The sequence below is a fragment of the Schistocerca americana genome, chromosome 2 (assembly GCF_021461395.2).
Source record: "Schistocerca americana isolate TAMUIC-IGC-003095 chromosome 2, iqSchAmer2.1, whole genome shotgun sequence".
NCBI classification, from domain to species: Eukaryota; Metazoa; Arthropoda; class Insecta; order Orthoptera; family Acrididae; genus Schistocerca; species Schistocerca americana.
Window position 1 is genome coordinate 366689794 of NC_060120.1, and position 22551 is coordinate 366712344.

The 22551-nt window shown below is 46.5% G+C and overlaps 1 protein-coding gene across 1 annotated transcript in view; it reads right to left on the bottom strand.

Moving 5' to 3' along the window:
• Positions 1–22551, bottom strand: part of LOC124594017 — a 66098-nt gene that overhangs the window by 21260 nt on the left and 22287 nt on the right. Inside the window, exons 3-5 of the mRNA XM_047132369.1 lie at positions 16970–17213; positions 14782–15012; positions 14354–14465 (exon numbers count right to left, since the gene is read on the bottom strand). Of these exons, the coding sequence (XP_046988325.1) occupies positions 14354–14465; positions 14782–15012; positions 16970–17213 (587 nt within the window). The remainder of the gene's footprint in view (positions 1–14353; positions 14466–14781; positions 15013–16969; positions 17214–22551) is intronic.

Below are 22551 nucleotides of genomic sequence, written 5' to 3' on the forward strand. Positions count from 1 at the left end.
GAAGATGAATGTGTAAGACCTTGAAGCGCGCCTTGGTAGAAAATAAAAAGTGATTGACTCATATAATTGTTTTAAGTTACCTGTTGTTGTCGTAAACAGTAGCAGTTTCCTAAGAAAAGTTCAAAATGGATGACATAAGGTAATTTTCTACTGCCATCTTGAAAGAGCGTTCCTGGAAATAACTAGTTAACTTTCACAAGAGCATTCTGAGGGAACTCCGCTGATTTGTTACATTGCAGTTATCTGGCTGGTAAAACCGCTAAGGCTCCCGAGATTATTAAAGGTACTTAAATTTTGTCCTTGATGTTTACAGCGCCATTACCGATATTATACGGAAAAAATGATCTCATTCTTTGTCACGTTATGAGGACTCCAAAACCAGGTTATCGAGAAAAAACACAGGGAAAATTTGGAACATGACGCAACAAGTGGGGCGGATAAAGGAAATCAGGGAGGATACGAAAGAGCTAGAATTAGCCATGGGCGATTTGCAAAACAAAACATACAATTTATAGGAGCTGAAAACATCGAAATGTAATTTATACCAAAAGCAGACAAATGTCAAACAAAAGAATGTTTACAGATGAGGAACGACAAAAACAAAAATGTGACATAAGAATCGAGTACTTGATATGCAAAACAGCAGTGTATTTTGTTGATTAGATTATCGCTCTCAGAAATAAACAAGATCTAGAACATGAACAAATAGGAATAGAGATGGATGAGTAATACCAACTGTTAGAGAATCAGTGATTAGTAGTAAAAAAAATAGATTCAATGAGGCAGATAAATGTGGTACTTTTAAAAATAGAAATCAAAAACATTTGCAAAACGTGATAAAAGTTCAGAGTAATGAAATGAGAAAAGAAACTGGAATTTGAAGGGACTACGGCACAGACTAAAATTAGGACAGGATCACGTGCATGCAGCACTCAGAGACTTTCATCCAATAAAAAATCTGATAATGAAGAGTTCGTGCACCCCACTGTTTCGCCTGATTTGTGCTTCAATCCGTTCCGCGACGAATGTACGGTGCCAAAATGATCACAGCTCCCTGGCTGCTGAAGTGGTACAGCCTAGGCAACAACGCGTCGCTTCACAAAATGAAAATGTCATGTAGAGCGTGAGTTACTATTAATTAAAAACTGTCAGATCTTAATGCTGAATCCTGTATTATTCAAATTCCTCTTGCATTAGTTACTCCCAAACAAAATGTATAACGTAAAATCTTTCACGTTGTGACATACATTAAATGATTTTTGCTCTCTGTTCGCACATTCCGACTAGAGTAGTTCTAGCTGTCTGATTTCTAAAACTCCTGTCATTGTGAATCTGTTTGTGAGTCACCCAAAGATGGAAATTTTGTGCTGCTGTCACCGATATTCAAGAAAGGTAGTAGGAGTAATCCACCGAATTACTGGCCCCTATCATTAACGTCGATTTGCGGCAGGATTTTGGAACAAATATTGTGTTCGAACGTAATGAATTACCTCGAAGAGAACTGTCTATTGACACACAGTCAACACCGATTTAGAAAACAGCGCTCTTGTCACATATAACTGGCTCCTTACTCACACGAGGTGATGAGTGCTATTGACAAGGGATTTTATATTGAATCTGTATTTATAGATTTCCAGAAGGCTTTTGATGCTGTACCAGGCAAGCGATTTATAGTGAAATTGCCTGCTTATGGAGTATCGTCTCAGTTATGTGGCTGGATCCGCGATTTCCCGTCAGAGAGGTCATTGTTTGTAGTAACTGACGGATAGACACCGAGTAAAACAGAAGTTATTTCTAGTATTCCCCAAGGTAGTGTTACAAGTCCTTTGCTTTTCCTTATCTATCTAAACAATTTACGAGACAATCTGAGCAGCCGTCTTAGGTTTTTTGCAGATGATTCTGTCGTTTATCGTCTAGTGAAGTCATCAGAAGATCAAAACAAATTTGCAAAACGATTTAGAAACGGTGTCTTCATGGTGCGAAAATTTGAAATTGACCCTAAGTAGTGAAAAATGTGCGGTCATCCAAACGTGTGCTAAAAGGAATCCGTTATACTTTGGTTACACGATAAATCAGTCAATTAAATGGACGTAAATTCAACTAAATACCTAGGAATTACAATTTCGAACATCGTAAACTGGGAAGAACACATAAAAAAAATGTTGTGGGGAAGGCGAACGAAAGACTGCGTTTTATTGGTGGAAGATGCAACCGATCTACTTCAGAGACTGCCCACACTACGCTTGCCCGTCCTCTTTTATAATTCTACTGCGACTCCTTACCTGATAGGATTAACAGAGTACATCGAGAAAGTTAAAAAAAAAAGCAGCACATTTTGTATTAGCGAGAAATAGGGCAGAGAACGTCACTGACATGATACAGGAACAATCAAAACAAAGGCGTTTTTCGTTGAGACGGAATCTTCTCACGAAATTCCAACCACCAACTTTTTCCTCTGTATGCGGAAATATTTTGTTGACGCCGACATACATGGGAAGGAACGATCATAATAATAAAATAAGGGAAATCAGAGATCGCACGGAAAGATATAGGTGTTCGTTTGTTCTGTGCGCGGTCCGAGATTGGATTACTAGAGAGTTATCGTTAAGGGGGTTCGATGAACCCTCTGCCAGGCACTAAAATATGATTCGCAGAGTATCCATGTGGATGTGAATTTGCTGTAGCACTACGGCATTTTCACGTGTAAATTTTCACGTAGTGTATGCTTTTAGCTTTTGATCAGTCGCACTTTTCTCGAGTCTTTAATATTAATTTCCCACGAATACATTACATTGTGCTCACATGTAGAGCAATAATTACAATCAAAATAATATTTTCACTCAATTACGTTTAGATATAGTATAGATATAGTTAAATTATACTATAATTCTACCTTTCTGCCTTACAGTCAAGGACAAGTTTCCTCATCCCTATGGTCATATCTGTGCACAATCCGAACATTCTGTATCCCACAGATAAATTAATTGACTTACTTCCATCCATTGTTTCCAGAATGAGATTTTCACTCTGCAGCGGAGTATGCGCTGATGTGAAACTTCCTGGCAGATTAAAACTGTGTGCCGGACCGAGACTCGAACTCGGGACCTTTGCCTTTCGCGGGCAAGTGCTCTACCAACTAAGCTACCCAAGCACGACTCACGCCCCGTCCTCGCAGCTTTACATCTGCCGGTACCTCGTATCCTACCTTCCAAACTTTACAGAAGCTCTCCTGCGAACCTTGCAGAACTAGCACTCCTGAAAGAAAGGATGTTGCGGAGACATGGCTTAGCCACAGCCTAGGGGATATTTCCAGAATGAGATTTTCACTCTGCAGCGGAGTGTGCGCTGATATGAAACTTCCTGGCAGATTAAAACTGTGTGCCGGACCGAGACTCAAACTCGGGAGAGCTTCTGTAAAGTTTGGAAGGTAGGAGACGAGGTACTGGCAGATGTAAAGCTGTGAGGACGGGGCGTGACTCGTGCTTGGGTAGCTCAGTTGGTAGAGCACTTGTCCGCGAAAGGCAAAGGTCACGAGTTCGAGTCTCGGTCCGGCACACAGTTTTAATCTGCCAGGAAGTTTGCATCCATTGTATTTAACTACGGAGCATTCATAAGTTCAGCATATGAGACTACATACCACAGAGATCAAGAAGAATAGAAACAATTACCATTCGCGACGGTGAATAAAACTTTTTCACCACAATTGTCAACACGTCGCTCCTGGAGGCTTTTCATTATCTCGCTGCATCCATATGAGGATTCAATAGTACGTTTTGTTATTGTGTATTATTATGTGTCGTATAATGATGTGTGACATAAACATTTTCTTGTATGTTTCAAGTGTTTTCACCAAGAGCAGCTGAGACAGTTTGAGACAACGACTTATATTCACTTCATTTTATAATCTTCTCATAAAATTGTATAAGATTCATGTATACGGGTGTAATCGCATTCATGCATATGAGGAGGTACGTAGAGTTTGAGTACATTTGTAGCTGACATGGTGTTTTGTGTTCCTTCAAGGCTAAGGTAAAACATTCTTCCTTCCGCTCCCAACAGCCGTATACCAAGTTCCCGTATGGAACTAATTATTACTCTTTGATGTACCGATTCGTCTAGCAAATGTCCGAAACAGTACTGAGACATGGCATTGTCGATGTGTTGAGTGTTTTCAGCAAGTGTAGCTGAGACAGTCTGGGACAACGACTTATATTCACTTCATTTTACAACTTCTTCTCATAAAATTGTATAAGATTCATGTTCGTGGGTGTAATCGCATTCGTGCATATGTGGAGGTACGTAGAGTTTGAGTACATTAGTAACTGACGTAGTGTTTTGTGTTCCTTCAAGGCTAAGGTAAAATATTCTTCCTTCCTCTCCCAGCAGCCGTATTTGTTTTTCCTGCGCGAATCATCATTTCTATCGCCTTTATCATATATAATATCAGTTAGTTAGTAATCAGTTAGTTAGATTCTGGTTCCCACTGATCTACCAGGTTGTTCATACATTCATACTCATTTACACAAATGGTTCCTAACGAAGAATATCTACCAACAAACTAACATGTAGATATTTTTATACTTTCGGATTACAGGTATTTCAATTAAGTTTATACTTCTTTCCTGTTGTCGACTCAGCGTAACTTTGCTGTCTGATGTTTTTCTCCTCCTTTCCTTGGAAGTAGTTCGTTTTTAGTATCATACGGTATACTAGATAATAGCTTTAGGTTTAATATTTACTTCAGTTTTAGTGTAGATGTTAGCTTAGACTTAGTGTACATATGTATTTAACTAGACATGGTTAGTTTGTAGATCGTTGCGTTGTTATAGCTGTATACACTGATAAGCCCCGCGACGCTGGAAGCCGCCTGGTGAATAGATGGTGATCTGTGCCATCTCTGCCGAAAGAGCACAATGCTGGTGCACGCACAAGTGTTCAGGAGCACACCGTTCATCGCACATTGTTGAACATGGAGCTCCGCAGCAGACCACTCCTACGTGTGCACATGTTGACCCAACGACATCGACAACTGCGATTGCAGTGGGCACGGGACCATCAGGATTCGACCGTCGATCAATGGAAACGTATCGGCTCTTTGGGTGAATCACATTTTTGCTACACTAGGTCGATGGGCGTCTCCAAAAACGCCATCATCGAAATAAACAGCGGCTCGAAGCGTGCAGTTCGCCTTGGACGCTGGCTGGTGGGAGCAGTATTATGTTAAAGGAGAAATTCTCCTGCGCTTTCATGGGACCTGTGGTAGTAAAAATGGTTCAAATTGCTCTGAGCACAATGGGACTTAACATCTGAGGTCATCAATCCCCTAGAACTTAGAACTACTTAAACCTAACTAACCTAAGGACATCACACACATCCATGCCCGAGGCAGGATTTAAACCTGCGACCTTAGCGGTCGCGCGGTCCCAGACTGAAGCGCCTAGAGCCGCTCGGCCACAACGGCCGGCCCTGTGGTAGTTATCGAAGACGTGCTGGAAGTTGCGAACTACCCTTCATGCTCGATGTCTTCCCCGACACTGATGTCATCTTTCAGCAGTGTAATTGTGGTGTCACCGCCAGACAGCACACTTGCTAGGTGGTAGCCTTTAAATCGGCCGCGGTCCGTTAGTATACGTCGGACCCGCGTGTCGCCACTGTCAGTGATTGCAGACCGAACGCCGCCACATGGTAGGTCTAGAGAGACGTCCTAGCACTCGCCACAGTTGTACAGCCGACTTTGTTAGGAAAGGTTCACTGACAAAATACGCTCTCATTTGCCGAGACGATAGTTAGCATAGCCTTCAGCTACGTCATTTGCTACGACCTAGCAAGGCGCCATTACCAGTTTATATTGAGATTGTTATTAATGTATCAACAAGAGCGATGTTCTCCAATTATGGATTAAAGTTAAGTACTACATCAACTACGTACTTTATTTGCTACTATAAATTCCCTTAACTGTTCTAGACCTCACGCCAGTCTGCGTGAGCTTAACGCGTGCCTTTCGGCATCCTCGCATAGTGACTTGGCTGTCTTGCCAAGTCACAACAGTAATTGTCCATAACTCGCAGCCAGAACCGTACTTCGATGGTTTGAGGAGCATTATATGAATTCTCGTTAATGTATCGGTGACCAAATTCGCTTAATGTAAGTCCTATGGTTCCCACCTGGGTCGCTTTCTGGTGCCACCACTAAGTACGCAATCAGCGGCCCACTATATGATCTGTGCGTAGTCATCTAATGCCACATACCTCCACAAAACTACCAACAAACTGTTGGATCCATGATACGCAGAATCAGTGATGTATTTCGTTCCAAAGACGGACAAACAAGCTATTAAGCAGGCGGTTATAATGTTTTGGGGGTTCTCAGTGTATATTCACGTATACTTACACATATCTTTTAGCTTAACATATGTGGTTCCACTGTATCATATGCCAAAAATATGCCACACAATTTATGTGCATCGATTGTCCTCCATAAAATATTCAAAACTCTCTTACGTACGTCATTTTCAGGTGTCTTCCCAAGTAGAGAGGCAAAATGGATCTTTATCCATGTGCCTTCCTGCAGGACAATGCTCATAATTTAAACTTATTACTAACTATATTTTAACTTATTACTATTTATATATTTACACCATCCGACCTTTTATCCTGTGTTCGTATGTTTACCGAATAAACTTCTTCATATCTTTGTGTGCATACAGTCGTTTCATCTTTCCGAATTTGGGATAAGGTAACAAATAGCATCGTTTATGTGGAATGTTACCAGGAAAGGTTCTGAATATAGTATTTTCCACTTCTTGTTTGCCTTTTAACTCTACTAGATTTCTGATGTATTCATAACACAAGGTCTTCTATCAAGAGGGTACAGATCTAGCTTAAATTCCTGTCATGTTGGGTTTCTTTTTGTGCCTGTTCACTCAGAATAATTGCAGCTTATATTATTTTCTCTTTGAGTGAAGGTTCTTGTACTGGTATACATGGCAAATGTTTTGACCACTTGTAAAGTTAGTTTTTCCGTATCATTAATTCAGTACGAATAAATCCTATAGATGGATGTGGTAAATTATTAACTGTGTGTTGAAAGAGAGCAATGTGCTCTACCCATATCGTTTACTTACTTGGTATATAAATCCTATCAAAGCTATTACACTCTTTAAATATACGTTTAACTGGACTTGCTTCTTCGTGAAATCGGGCTACTAAAATGTGTTTTACTTGTTCTTTGAGAAAGATTTTCCATTTAGGATTTGTAAAATATGATTCATTGTAAGTTAATATAGCCTTAGGTTTACCTGTTCTAGGAAAATATTCCTCTACTATCCTCCTCATAATTGTACTAGTTACAATGGTTCTCATAGCATACATAGGTGACAGTTATTGAACTACATGAAAAAAAGAAACGTAAATTAGTTACAAACTACCGCGAGCATACACTTTATTCAACATGTAAACGTCGCTACAGATATTCGGATTTAGGTTATGACATGTTCGACTGGGCGATGATGTAGCGCAGACGAATAGCGAAATTTTTATGACTCGCTGAAGTGTCGGAACATCGATGCTGTCGATGACCTCGTAAATGGCTGTTTTCAGCTCAGTAATGGCTTGGCGATTATTTCTGTACACCTTGTCTTTAATACAGCCCCACAAACAGGAGTCGCATGTATACAGATCCGGAGAATATGGTGGCTAATCGAAGCCCATACAAGTGGCCTCTGGGCACCCCAGAGCCAGAATGCGATCCCCAAAGTGTTCCTCCAGGACATCACTCTCCTGCTTCGATGGGGTCGGGCTCCGTCTTGCAAGAACCACATCTTGTCGAAACCTAGGTCACTTTGGATAATGGGGATTAGATCATCTTCCAGAATCTTCATGTACGGTTCGGTAGTCACTGTGCCATCAAGGAATATCGCATCGACTTTTCCGTGACTGGACACTTCACACCACAGTCACCTGCTGAGGGTGAAGGGACTTCTCGATCGCGAAATGTGGATTCTCAGTCCCCCAAATGCGCCATCTTTATTTATTGACAAACCCATCCCAATGAAAGTGGATTTCGTAGCTAAACCAAACCATATTCACATCAAAGTCCTATTCGTCAATTCTGTGAACAATCGTGTTGGCGAAACACAACCGCTGTTCCACGGCCCTGGGGCTTAGTGGCTGATCGGTCTGAATTTTATGTGGGAAGAGATGCAGGTCTTCAACGACAATTTGTCGCAGTCTCTTCCAGTTGATTCCCATCTGTTGTGCAGCTCGTCTGATCGATTTCATACGGCAAGCTTTCATCGTTTTTGGACGACCGACATTGCCAACACTGTAATCGTGAAAACTACCCATTCTCTCAAACATGCGAATCAAATGCCTGATTGTTAGCATACTTGGACCGGTTGTCTTCAGCTTGAACTCGGTCGTAAACTTCCTTTGAGCCGCAGTTGGGCAATTATTGCTCGCATAGTAGGCCTTCAAAAGCGCTATATGCTCAGGCATTTTCATGTGCAAATGGCTGACAGCAACAAGGTGCGTGCGCATGTGCATACTAATTCCTATCACTCCCCGCGGCAAACAGTGCAATTCGAACGTTCTAACGCAAATCGTTCAGAAGTTATAACGATTTTACTTCATGTAGTTCAATAACGGTCTCCCTGTACATACGTATTTTATAAGACATTGTACGCAGCACCTCTTCTTCTCCAAGGAAATGGTCCAGCAGTGTTAAGTAAGGCCATTTCTAGTGCTTTCGTTGTAATGATAAGATGTAATTCATTCATGCAGAACAGATTCGAATGTCAGGCCTTCTGACATATGATACACATTTTTATTACTCTTTGCACCTTGCGTAGCAAATTTGGACAGTAACAATACGACATAAATTTCTCACTACACTTCTTTAGTCCACAATGACACCACGTGTGGTGTGTAAACCTAACAACATCAGTTACGTAGTCTTCACGTATTCAGACGCACCAGTAGTTTAATTCCGGCGCTCGTCCATTAAATAGCACACCCCTTTGTAAATTATGTAATACGTACATACCTAGATTTTCAACTTTCTTTTTATTAAGTTTCTCTTTTACCTTCCTTCAAGGAGGGTCCCTTTCTCCTAATTTCCCAGTTCCTGACACAGTTTTAAGTAACAAAGTGTAATTTTTATTTTGCATTAATAAGATTTTAAAATCTGAAATCTGTTCATTTAGTTCTGTAAATTCCTTTAATACTTGTGGGAATCTCGAATGTGCTATATGTTTTGTACCCCTTTCATATGTATTACTTCAGAATTGATTTCTTGTAAAAATAAGGACCAACTTGTGTAACAACTTACAAGTAAACAAAAAAGATAAAGCTTGGCGGACACAATAAACTTTAGTGTCTTTTCCCCACAAATAGTATTGAAACTTCCGAAAGGTCCACACTGTGGTTAATGTTTTGAGTGCGGTAGCCGAGTGTGATCTTTCTCACTCGGTGAGTGTTCAGCTAGCAAAACTAATTACACGACTTGTGCTCTTTCTGTCTGTTTCTCTAATCTGAAACAGACAAGCACCGAGACCCTGTAAAGATGGACCTGTGCTTAAACAAAAATCTTGTGTCATGTCTGGATGGTGTCAAATATTTTCATTAACTAAAATTTCCTTTATGGCCCCGAAGTCTCTTTGACATTCTTCAGTCCATACCCAGGTATTACTTTTTCTTAACAGGTTCAGGAGCGGATCACTATTTAACAGTTGTTTAGGTACAAACTTTCTAAGTAACGTAGGTAGTCGTAGAAAAGCGTTTGTTTCCTGTTCTGTGATGTAGAAATGTTTTTGAAGCCGCATTCTTGCCGGGATCAGGTAAAATATCTGTGAGAGAGATAAAGTGGTCAAAAATTTTATTTTTTCTTCCAAATTTGAATGAACAGTAGCAAAATATTCAAGAGTTTTCTTAAGTACCTTCTCATATATGAGGTAAAAGGCATCAATGACGGATAGAAAATACTCTAAATGTTTTTCTGGTATAGTGACTAATTTCTCCTTGATGTGTACAGGTAGCCTTTAAAATTATAAGAACATTTACATGTGGCATAGGTTTACTCCAATAACGAGTAGTACTCAGATATTTCTCAAAATACTTCCTTAGTGATTTTGTCTATTATTAAATGGTTCCGGGTCAAAACCTTATCGTCTTAGTTGTTCTTGTACTCCATGTGACCAAAAATTAGCAAGACAAGCCTGTTCAAATTGATTATAAGCTTCAGAATCCTCAGCAGCTAATAACAAAGCGTCCCGTTGTGTGTATTGCATTACGTAACGAATCTTCTGCTGTTCATTCCAACAATGCGATATAATATTTCTAAAAGATCTAAGGAGTACTATGACATGTACATTCTTTGTTTCAGTGAAAATACCTGAAATTATGTTTTAATAGGCTTTCGTCAGTCAAGATTGTCGACAGGGAAGATATATTACCATGTGTAGGCCTACAGCTGGCGGCGTCACGTATCGATAATTTCCTAGCTGTACACAATGTACTGATCACTTTTGTCTTTTCGTTATTAATGACAAAAGGTTCACTTGAACCCAAGATTCCTCCGCCTGTTTCATTACATATTTGTTTAATGGCAGTCTTCAGTCGCTATCGAGTTTGTTAACAATCTTATCCTCGTGATTCTTGAGTTTCTCCCGGCGTATTTGATAATCAAAATATCCACGGGTGTGCTGCCGGTCTACTGGTATAGTGTCCAACGGGCACAATATTTCGGCGATCATACATGTCGCCATCATCAGGTGAACTGACGGACTGAGCTCCTGTGAACGTGCCGGCACGGAGATCCGTACGTTATGGCTGCTCAGAGGGAACTGGGTTCGGTCGCGGAGGCGGCCGATTTAAATACCCTCCGCCCGCGGCGCGCTCCCTCCGCCGTCCGCGCCCCGCGCCACGGTCGCGCGGTGGAACAGATTGCGACGGCGTCTGAGATGACGTCGGTGTGATGGCTCTGTCCGCCGTGGTCGTCACAACTATACGTTTGCTCGATTTACTCTTGTTAACCCAATCGCTGGTTCCCAAGCCTTGCTAAGATTATAGCCACAGTCACGGTTTATGAGGTCGTCATTGGTGCGAATTTCGATGGCCTCTCTAACAACGCTGTCCCAGTATCTCGACATCTGTACCAGAATCCTCGTGCGGTCATACTCCATGGCGTGATTTTCCGACAAACAATGTTCAGCGACCGCCGACTTGCTCGGATACATCAGTCGAGTGTGCCTCTGGTGTTCACGGCATCGATCCTCGACGGTACGCATCGTCTGACCGATATACGACTTGCCACATTGACACGGAATCTGGTACACGCCGGCCTTCCTCAAACCGAGGTCATCTTTGGCGCTCCCCACCAGTGCACGAGTTTTATTTGGAGGACAAAACACAGTTCCGACCCGGTGTTTCTTCAGAATGCGGGCGATTTTCCCCGAGAGTGCGCCTGTGTATGGAATAAATGCTGTGCCTACCTCCTCCCTCGCGACTTCATCCATCTCAACAGGTTGTGCTGCAGTGGTTGGGCGGAGAGCACGTTGAATCTGCCACTCTGAGTACCCATTTTTTCGAAATACAGTTCTCAGATGTTCCAATTCCTGGGGTAGACTCTCTGCGTCAGATATAGTGCGCGCCCTATGTACTAGAGTTTTAAGTACCCCATTCCTCTGTGAAGGGTGGTGGCAGCTGTCTGCGTGCAAATACAGATCAGTGTGCGTAGTCTTCCGATACACCCCATGACCTAGGGTGCCGTCAGCCCTTCTCTTGACCAAGACGTCAAGGAAAGGTAATTTACCCTCCATTTCAGTCTCCATAGTGAATTTGACGTTGGGGTGTATGGAGTTTAGAGGTGTAAGGAAGTCAAGGAGTTTATCCATACCATGTGGCCAGATGACGAACGTGTCGTCCACGTAACGGAAAAAGCAAGTAGGTTTCCATACGGATGACGACAGGGCTTCCTCCTCGAAGTTCTCCATGTACAAATTCGCTACCACCGGTGAGAGTGGGCTACCCATGGCGACTCCCTCCGTTTGTTCGTAGTATTCTCCATTAAAAAGAAAATACGTAGAAGTCAAGACATGCCTAAAAAGTTCAGTGGTCTTCTCGTCAAACTTCTGACTAATCAATTCTAGTGACTCTCGCAGGGGTACCCTCGTAAACAAGGAAACGACGTCAGAACTCACCATGATATCTGACTCATCCAACCTGAAGCTCTCAAGGCGTTTACCCACATAAGGACTTAATATTCCCGTCAGGTATTTGGCCAACAAATATGTAGGTGCCCTGATGTTGCCGACAATGGGGCGTAATGGTACCTCCTCCTTGAGAACCTTCCACCCTACAAAGAAGGTGGAGAACAAGACGAGGGCGCTTCTCAAGGACGCAGATTTACCGGAGGGTGACGCTAAGAAATTGTTACCCCAAGGTCCTGTACCGCCTAGACTATATGGACTCCCGAAGGTTCACAAAGAGGGGGTACCATTACGCCGCTTGGTCACCGCGACCGGCAACTTTTTAGGCATGTCTTGACATCTACGTATTTTCTTTTTAATGGAGAATACTACGAACAAACGGAGGGAGTCGCCATGGGTAGCCCACTCTCACCGGTGGTAGCGAATTTGTACATGGAGAACTTCGAGGAGGAAGCCCTGTCGTCATCTGTATGGAAACCTACTTGCTTTTTCCGTTACGTGGACGATACGTTCGTCATCTGGCCACATGGTATGGACTTCCTTACACATCTAAACTCCATACACCCCAGCATCAAATTCACTATGGAGACTGAAATGGAGGATAAATTACCTTTCCTTGACGTCTTGGTCAAGAGAAGGGCTGACGGCACCCTAGGTCATGGGGTGTATCGGAAGACTACGCACACTGATCTGTATTTGCACGCAGACAGCTGCCACCACCCTTCACAGAGGAATGGGGTACTTAAAACTCTAGTACATAGGGCGCGCACTATATCTGACGCAGAGAGTCTACCCCAGGAATTGGAACATCTGAGAACTGTATTTCGAAAAAATGGGTACTCAGAGTGGCAGATTCAACGTGCTCTCCGCCCAACCACTGCAGCACAACCTGTTGAGATGGATGAAGTCACGAGGGAGGAGGTAGGCACTGCATTTATTCCATACACAGGCGCACTCTCGGGGAAAATCGCCCGCATTCTGAAGAAACACCGGGGTGGAACTGTGTTTTGTCCTCCAAAGAAAACTCGTGCACTGGTGGGGAGCGCCAAAGATGACCTCGGTTTGAGGAAGGCCGGCGTGTACCAGATTCCGTGTCAATGTGGCAAGTCGTATATCGGTCAGACGATGCGTACCGTCGAGGATCGATGCCGTGAACACCAGAGGCACACTCGACTGATGTATCCGAGCAAGTCGGCGGTCGCTGAACATTGTTTGTCGGAAAATCACGCCATGGAGTATGACCGCACGAGGATTCTGGTACAGACGTCGAGATACTGGGACAGCGTTGTTAGAGAGGCCATCGAAATTCGCACCAATGACGACCTCATAAACCGTGACTGTGGCTATAATCTTAGCAAGGCTTGGAAACCAGCGGTTGGGTTAATCAAGAGTAAATCGAGCGAACGTATAGTAGTGACGACCACGGCGGACAGAGCCATCACACCGACGTCATCTCAGACGCCGTCGCAATCTGTTCCACCGCGCGACCGTGGCGCGGGGCGCGGACGGCGGAGGGAGCGCGCCGCGGGCGGAGGGTATTTAAATTGGCCGCCGCCGCGACCGAACCCATTCCGAGCTGCAATGTCACTTGCGACTGATGTGTGTTCTGGAGCTGAGGGTGTGGCGGATCGCCGCCTGGCAGAGTTAGCTTCGTCAGCGGCCCCATCCGGCCCCCCACCAACGACAACCCGGCCTATTCAACCGGACTCTGAGATGGCTCGTTCTTTGGACTCTGCACCTTCGCCTGAGAGTGCTGCCTCTTCCGCTGGCGGCTTGCCGCCGACGCCGACCTCTTCTGCTGATTCTTCTGGGCGATGTGGCATCGATTCAGGAATCGATGCCGCCGCCCTCAGGCGGTTAGATAGGGCACATGGCGCGTCAGGGCCCCCTTCACGTGGGACCAGCCCGCGCGCGCCGAGGCAAAGGCAGGATTCCACTTTCCTTCGTCCCTCGTCCGCCCTAGACATGCCGGACATTTCCGACGCTGTCAATGTGTCCGAGCATTCGGACTGCGACTCGCTCGGCGGCTACATGGACGACAGCGACATCGCGGAGGGCCTGGAGGAACACCTCACCGCTCTCCGTGACGCTGCAGAGGAGGGAGAGTACCCGTTTGACCCCGCTTTGGGAGCTCGGCGGTTTCTTTACCCTCATGCCGCTGCCGCCGACAATGCAGACGACACCATGCAGGTCGAGCAGGAGTCTCGCAAGAGGAAGCCTGCTGCGGCCTCCTCCGACTCTGAAGCCACCCCCACCGCCGCTGCACGGGGAAAGAAGCAGAAGGCAGCATCTGACGCGGAGGGATTCACCATCCCCTGCGAGACGGCGCCTCGCCGCCACCTTACCGTGTCGCCGACAGTCCCGGTGCACAATCAGTTCGCGCCGATTTCTGACGGCACGGCAGACACTCCTCCCCCCCCCCATCCAGCCCTCCCACCCCAAACCTCCGCCGCCCCCTCCCATTCTGGTGGAATATACAGAACCTTACACTAATCTCCGAAAACTCCTGGACCACATCACTGACTCCGACTACCGTGTGAGGCAGACAGGTGAAGACCTCTACCGCCTCTACCTACAATCCCCTGCCGACCTCTAGAAGGTAATTCATGTTTTTGGAGAACAGAACATCGGCTGCTCCACCTCCCCAGAGAGGCCGAGGCGGCTCCGGGTTGTTGTCCGCGGCCTCCCTTTTAAATATGCCGCCGACGACCTCCGGGAGGCGCTGCTTGCCCTCAACATCACCTCTGCTGTTATCTCCCGTGTCGTCTCTCCCCGCACCAAACTCCCCACCCCCCTTTACTTTGTCTCTGCCGACGACACACCAGAAAATAGAGTCCTCCTGACTCTACCTGCCATCGACCGATGTTCGGTCACCATCGAGAAGCCCCATTCCCGGCGCCTCATTCTCATTTGCTACCGGTGCCAGGGCCTAGCGCACTATGCGAGTGACTGCACTCGTGCGGTGCGGTGTGTCAAGTGCGCCGGTGGACACGAATCCACCTCCTGCTCTAAACCTCGGGAAGTCCCCCCCACCTGTGCTCGCTGTGGTGGCGCCCACACAGGTAACTACCAGGGCTGTCCCAAAATTAAGTCGTTTCGCGCCCATCAGCGACGCTCTGCGGCCCCTTCCCTCGTGGAGCGCCACGAGGTTGGCTCTGCGGGTCCCCCTGCATGGTCACGTCCACCTGACCCATCTTCCCTCCCGCCCTCCCGCCCCCCACCATCTCCTGCAACCTTCCCATCCCTCCCCACCCCCCTCCTCACCACCCCCATTCCCCCTCCTGACCACCTCCCACACTCCCCCTACCCCCAGCCAGCCCCATTCACCCCAGCTCCCCCCCAGCCCCCTCCCCTCCTTCCCCGTTACCATCCTGGTCCTTCCCCCCACCCTCTCCCCTCCTCCCCTGTCCCCCCGGTCTTTGGAGACCTTATCTCCAGTGTCGTGGACGCTTTGACATCTGCGATCACTGGGGCCCTTGACGCTCTCCTACATTCCATTCCCCAACAAATTGCAGCCGCCCTTTCGCACTCCCTCTCCCCCATCACCACCACCCTCCCCACCCACCGTCATGGCTGTTAGACTCCATGGCCTCACCGTCCTCATCTGGAATGCCAATGGCATCCACCACCAGCAAGGGGAATTCCGGCAGTTTCTGCTTGACGAAGGGATCGATATCTGCCTCCTCACTGAGTCCCATCTTAAGCCGGGGGTCAGTGTCCGGGTCCCCAATTTCTGCTGCTACCAGACCGATCGGCTAACCGCCTTTGGCGGGACCGCAGTGTATGTCCACGCATCCCTCCGCCACCACCCGATTACTCTCCCCGCCCTTGCCACCCTTGAGGCCACTGGCGTCGTCGTGCACACTGTGCAAGGCCCTATAACATTTGTGGCCCTTTACGGTCGGCCCCGTGGCCTCCTCCATGCCCCTGACTTCGCCACAGTCCTATGTTTAGGCGGCGACCTCTTCTTTGGGGGCGACTGCAACGCCAAGCATACTGCCTGGCACAGCCGCCTCACAAACACCCATGGCCGTCGCCTCCTTCGCGTGGTCGAGGCACATGGTGCCCGCGTCGTCAGCCCATTCGACCCCACCATCTTCCCCCATCGTGTCCCTCCGGATGTCCTCGACATCGCCCTCGTAAAAGGTCTCCCCCTCCCTATCGACGCCACCACTCGTGCCACCCTAGCCTCTGACCACGTCCCTGTCATCTACTCCATCGACCTTGTCGGGTCCCTGGAGCCACCCCGTGCCTCCTTGGACTTGCAGGGCATAGACTGGGACTCCTATTGGCGGCGCGTCGAGGCGGCTATGCCTACAATCCCCGACGCTGCTAGGGTGGGGGCTGACCTCACCCTCGCGCGCTTCACGGATGCTGCCGTAGCTGCTGCTGTTGCTGCCACCCCTCCCCATCCCCCTCATCCTCCCTCCCACTTGCGTCCTCTACCCCCGACCATCCGTGCCCTCATCACGACTAAGAACCGGGCCATCCGTGACTGGCAACGCACCCGCGACCCTGCCACCAAGCGGCATGTGAATCGAATGCAGCGCGACATACGGGCCACTATTCAAGCCCATCGCAATGCAGCCTGGGAGGCAAAGCTCTCCACTCTCAATCTCCAAGAAGCATCTGCCTGGCGCCTGGTCTCCCAGTTCCTCCGGAAGTGTCCCCATCTTCCCCCCCTCCTGGTTGGTGCTGAGGCTGTGTGCGATCCTGACGCTAAGGCCAACGCCTTGGCTGACGTTTTCGCGCGCAGCTTCACACCGGTCGATGATCCCATTGACCCCGCCCATGTCCACCTGGTCACGGCTCATGTCCACCGGTTCCTCGGCACCCATGACCCTGACGACTTCATCACCCCCATCACGGATGAGGAGGTCACCCGGGAGCTTCAGTACCTCCATCCTCGGAAAGCTGGCGGCCCTGACACCTTGACCAAACAGCTTCTCAAATAGCTTCCCCCACCCTCCGTCGCCATCCTTACCTCCACCTTCAATTCCGTCCTCTCCTCTGGGCAATTCCCTTCCGCTTGGAAACATGCGGAGGTGATTGTCATCCCTAAACCTGGTAAAGACCCTCGCTCTCCTTCCAGCTATCGTCCCATCAGCCTCCTTCCCGCCCTCTCCAAGCTGTTTGAGAGGCTGTACCTCAAGCGAGTCCTAATACACGTCGCCCGGGAGCGCGTGCTCCCCAACGTTCAATTTGGCTTCCGCCGTGGCCATGCCACCATGCACCAGCTCCTCCGCCTCGTTGAGGAGGCACTGGACGCCATCGAGCGTCGGGAGTACTTCGGGGCCATCTTCCTCGACGTCTCCCGGGCCTTCGACTCAGTCTGGCATGAGGGTCTGCTGTTTAAGCTTTTTCAGCATGGCTTCTCCACCTCCCATGTCCGTCTCATCGCCACCTACCTAGAAGGCTGCACTTTCCATGTTCGAATCCTGGGCGGTACCTCCACCAGGCGGTGCATCAGGGCAGGTGTTCCGCAGGGGAGTGTGCTCGGCCCTGTCCTCTACAGCCTTTTCACGGCCGACACGCCCACCACTCAGCGGGTTGATCTCGCCCTGTATGCTGACGATACGGCCGTTTATGCTCGCTCCCGGAGCAAGGCCCTCCTCCGACAGCATCTCCAATCAGCCATCGAAACTCTCATGGAGTATGCCAAAAAATGGCGCCTGGCATTTAACGCTGCCAAAACGCAGGCTCTCATCATGTGTCGGCGCCGGTGGCCCATCCACTATCCCCCCGTCACTGTCCTTGGCACCCCTGCCCCATGGGCAGGGACCGCCAAATATCTGGGGGTCACCCTGGACAGGGCCGTCACCTGGCGTCCCCACATCGAGGACATAAGGCGCAAGGCCTTGGGGCGCCTAGGTCAGCTCTATCCTTTCATTAACCCGTCTTCCTCCCTTCCTCGACATTTTGGCGTCCTCCTCTACACATCCCTGATCCGCCCCATCCTCGAGTATGCTTCCGTTGTGTGGGGTAATGCCGCCCCTACACACCTCCACCGTCTCCAGACAGTACAGAACCGTGCTCTCCGCCTTGCCCTCCACCTCCCGTACAGTTTCCCCACCCGTGAACTTCATTTTCTTGCTGGAATCCCCCTCCTTCACGAACGCGTCTGCTCCTCTGCCATTTCCTTCTATCACCACCCCCGCCATTCTGCCAATCCTCTTATCCTTTCCCTCAGCACTCGCCTCCACCGTCTGGCCACCACCCGATGGCCTGACCTCCTTGCCGCCTGATCACGGGTCGCCCCCTTTTCCCAATCCCTCCTCACCACCCATGTTCCCTTCCTTTCTTCCTCCCCCCTTCCCTGCCAATTGCTCCATGCCTCCGACCCCTCAATCTAAGAGTGTCTGCCTCGCCGTCAGAGTCGCCGACCAGCTCTCTTGGTATTAGTTTTCCTAATCTTCATCTCTCATTCTTTCTTCTGCTTCTTCTCCTCAATCTCATCAATGACCGGCTTGTCAATTGAGCCTTTCGTCTTCCTACTTCTCTTACTGTCCCTTCTACTGTCCTTTTCTCTTCCAAAAAAAAAAAAAAAAAAAAAAAAAGTTACCCACACCGGGCCAGCCACATGAGGCCTTTCGTTTTCCTCCACTTCTACTGTCTCTCTCTCACTCTCCTGTCTTCTTTGGGTAAAAAAAAAATAAAAAAATAAAAAAAAGCAACATGCACACCGCCAAGCCATTCTCTACCGCCAAGACTCCACTCACCACACCGCCATGAGGAAGGCGAAGCGCTCCAGCGCTAGAACTTCCGTCTCAAGCCGAGGGTCCACCGTCACCTGTGCAGCGTCAGCGCGACCGAACCCAGTTCCCTCTGAGCAGCCATAACGTACGGATCTCCGTGCCGGCACGTTCACAGGAGCTCAGTCCGTCAGTTCACCTGATGATGGTGACATGTATGATCGCCGAAATATTGTGCCCGTTGGACACTATACCTGTAGACCGGCAGCACACCCGTGGATATTTTGATAATCTTATCCTCCATTCCTGTTACCATCCTTTCGACTTCCGCAACTCGTAAGTGCTATGTTGCTCTGCCACCTTTTCTACAAGTGTAGTATATCCCAACATCAGTACGATTGTTTAATTTTTGCACATCGTTACCGACGCGTTTTTGTTCTATTTTAAGAAATCCCGTATCCTTCGACATTTTTTGCATTTCATCTGGAAAATCACCGCATGTGTTGTGTAAATCTGACATGCTAATTTGCACCACAGATAATGCATTTGCTAAGCTATCATGTACTGTATGTAAACTATTTAAGACAATCTCATCTAACCGTTGAGTGTTTTTCTTCTGTTCACTTATAAGTTCAGAAAAATTTTGAGCAAACTTGTGTTCTAACTTACGCTCAAAACTCGAAAATCTTGTTTTTAAAAACGAAAATTCTGTTTTAAACTCGGAAGTTTCCGGTCAAATCTAGATGACATTTGATCCAACTGCGCCGGCCGCGGTGGTCTAGCGGTTCTAGGCGCTCAGTCAGGAACCGAGCGACTGCTACGGTCGCAGGTTCGAATCCTGCCTCGGACATGGATGTGTGTGATGTCCTTAGGTTAGTTAAGTATAAGTAGTTCTAAGTTCTAGGGGACTTATGACCACAGATGTTGAGTCCCATAGTGCTCAGAGCCATTTGAACCATTTTGATCCAACTGCTTAGACTGTTCAGACTACTTAGACATCTGTTCCAGATACTGTAGTATAAGACTGTCACCCCTAGATGGCGGTAAGACGGGATTTCCTACTCTTTGGTGTTGTTTCTTTTCAGTGGGTATTTCCTGTTCCACTATTTGCAGACTAGTAAAGATATGTAATTCACGTAAATCATCACGTTAAAAACTATCGCGCGCGAATGCGCTTGTGAGCGTCGATCGAGACGGCCACTTCTCTTAAGTTATCATTGTGGGTCATCTATTTTTGACAAACCATTCTTTGTTATTTTTACTGTTTAAAATACGGTTATCAATTGCCCTACTTCCATTGCTTTCTTGTGTTGCCGCAGTTTCCATTGTCGACTCGTTATCAATTTCTGGTACATTCATGTCGTCGGACTGCACTATTTCGTCCGGTTTTCCAGTAATATTATTCACTTCTATAGTAAAATTCTATCAGTGATTTCTATATTTACTAAGAGATACTACTTGTTACTGTGTTTATGACTAGTTCACTGGCAGGATGTTTTCCATCTACACCTAGAATGTAACAACTATACAAACGGCTACGCCATTGGCCACTTCTGTAAGACACTATTTCAGTAAGAGAAATTATCTGTACGAAAGAAAGAAAGAAAAACTATTTTCCTAGAAATACTAAGACTAGATTTCCATAAAAATTGTACAGTTGTTGTTGTGGTCTTCAGACCAGAGACTGGTTTGATTCAGCTCTCCATGCTACTCTATCCTGTGCAAGCTTTTTCATCTCCCAGTACGTACTGCAGCCTACATCCTTCTGAATCTGTTTAGTGTACTCATCCCTTGGTCTCCCTCTACGATTTTTACCCTCCACGATGCCCTCCAATACTAAATTGGTGATCCCTCGATGCCTCAGAATATGCCCTACCAACCGATCCCTTCTTCTAGTCAAGTTGTGCCACAAAATTCTCTTCTCTCCAATTCTATTCAATACCTCCTCATTAGTTATGTGATCTACCCATCTAATCTTCAGCATTCTTTTGTAGCACCACATTTCGAAAGCTACTATTATCTTCTTGTCTAAACTATTTATCGTCCACGTTCCACTTCCGTACATGACTATACTCCATACAAATACTTTCAGAAACAACTTCCTGACACTTAAATCTATACTCGATGTTAACAAATTTCTCTTCTTTAGAAGAGTCTACATTTTATATCCTCTCTACTTCGACCATCATCAGTTATTTTGCTCCCCAAATAGCAAAACTCCTTTACTTCTTTAAGTGTTCCATTTCCTAATCTAATTCCTTCAGCGTCACCCGACTTAATTCGACTACATGCCATTAACCTCGGTTTGCTTTTGTTGGTGTTCATCTTATATCCTCCTTTCAAGACATTGTCCATTCCGTTAAGAGTTGTACAAGTGGATGCAAATGTGCCTAGTATGATTCAACTGATACTATTAACTGAATTTTTACTCATGTATTCCAAACTGTCGTTGCCTGTAATACTTATGCTTTCTTCGATAATTACATTCTTTAATTATTGTTACTTTTCCAAGATTCTTATTATCACGTGAATAAATTCCGTTTCCGATTATATATCGGAAAGTTTCATCATACTTACTTACACTGGCCACACAAACTGCAGCCGGTCCGTAGCCTCACTCAGTCCAGCCATCCACACTTCAGCACCTTCATCTCCCAGACCAGTAATTGCATGTCTCCCATGGTATTATCCTTCCACTCATTCTCGGCCGTCCTAGTGGTCTCTATCCTTCAGCTTCTCCATCCATTACAGCCTTTATTACCGTGTTCTTTCCTCTCCTCCTCACATGTACGTACCATCTTAAATGGTTCAAATGGCTCTGAGCACTATGTGACATAACATCTGAGGTCTTCAGTCCCCTAGAACTTAGCACTACTTAAACCTAACTAACCTAAGGACATCGCACACATCCATGCCCGAGGCCGGATTCGAACCTGCGACCGTAGCGGTCGCGCGGTTCCAGACTGTAGCGCCTAGAACCGCTCGGTCACAGCGGCCGGCACGTACCATCTTAGTCTCTTAATTTTCACACTCTCTAAGACGTCAGGCAGTGTGTATAACTGAGTTCTCTGTTTTTCCTTATTCTCCACTGTTCATTTTCTTTCACTGGTCCATATGTTTTTCTCAGTACTTTATTTTCAAAAGTGATGAGTTTTTCCTCTGTTTTCTTTGTCAGGGTCCATGTCTCCCTTGCATAGCACACTATTGGCTTGATGACGGTCTGATATAATCTTATTTTTGCCTGCTTAGATAGTAACTTAGATCTTATGATGTTGTGCTTAGCTCCTAGACATCTCAGCCCAGCTTGAATTCTTGTTACTATCGCTTGTTCTATAAGGCTTTATTGGTTGATGTTGACACTGAGGTACGTGAATGAAGTTTCTTCATTAAATGGAAAATTGTAGGCATTAGTACGTTCATATTCGAACTATTCTGGAAAATCGTACTCAAACAGTTTTAATGCTTCTGTTTATACGAGATCAAAACTCTCTCGTGATTCGAATAAAAGGCACATAATTAGAATTTTATACAGGTCCTGCCACGCATAGACGCCATTATATTGTAATTTATACAGTATAGTCGATGTAATGGTGACGATACAACAGTGTGACTGATCTCGGAATGTTACATATGTGTTACAAAATTCATTACAAT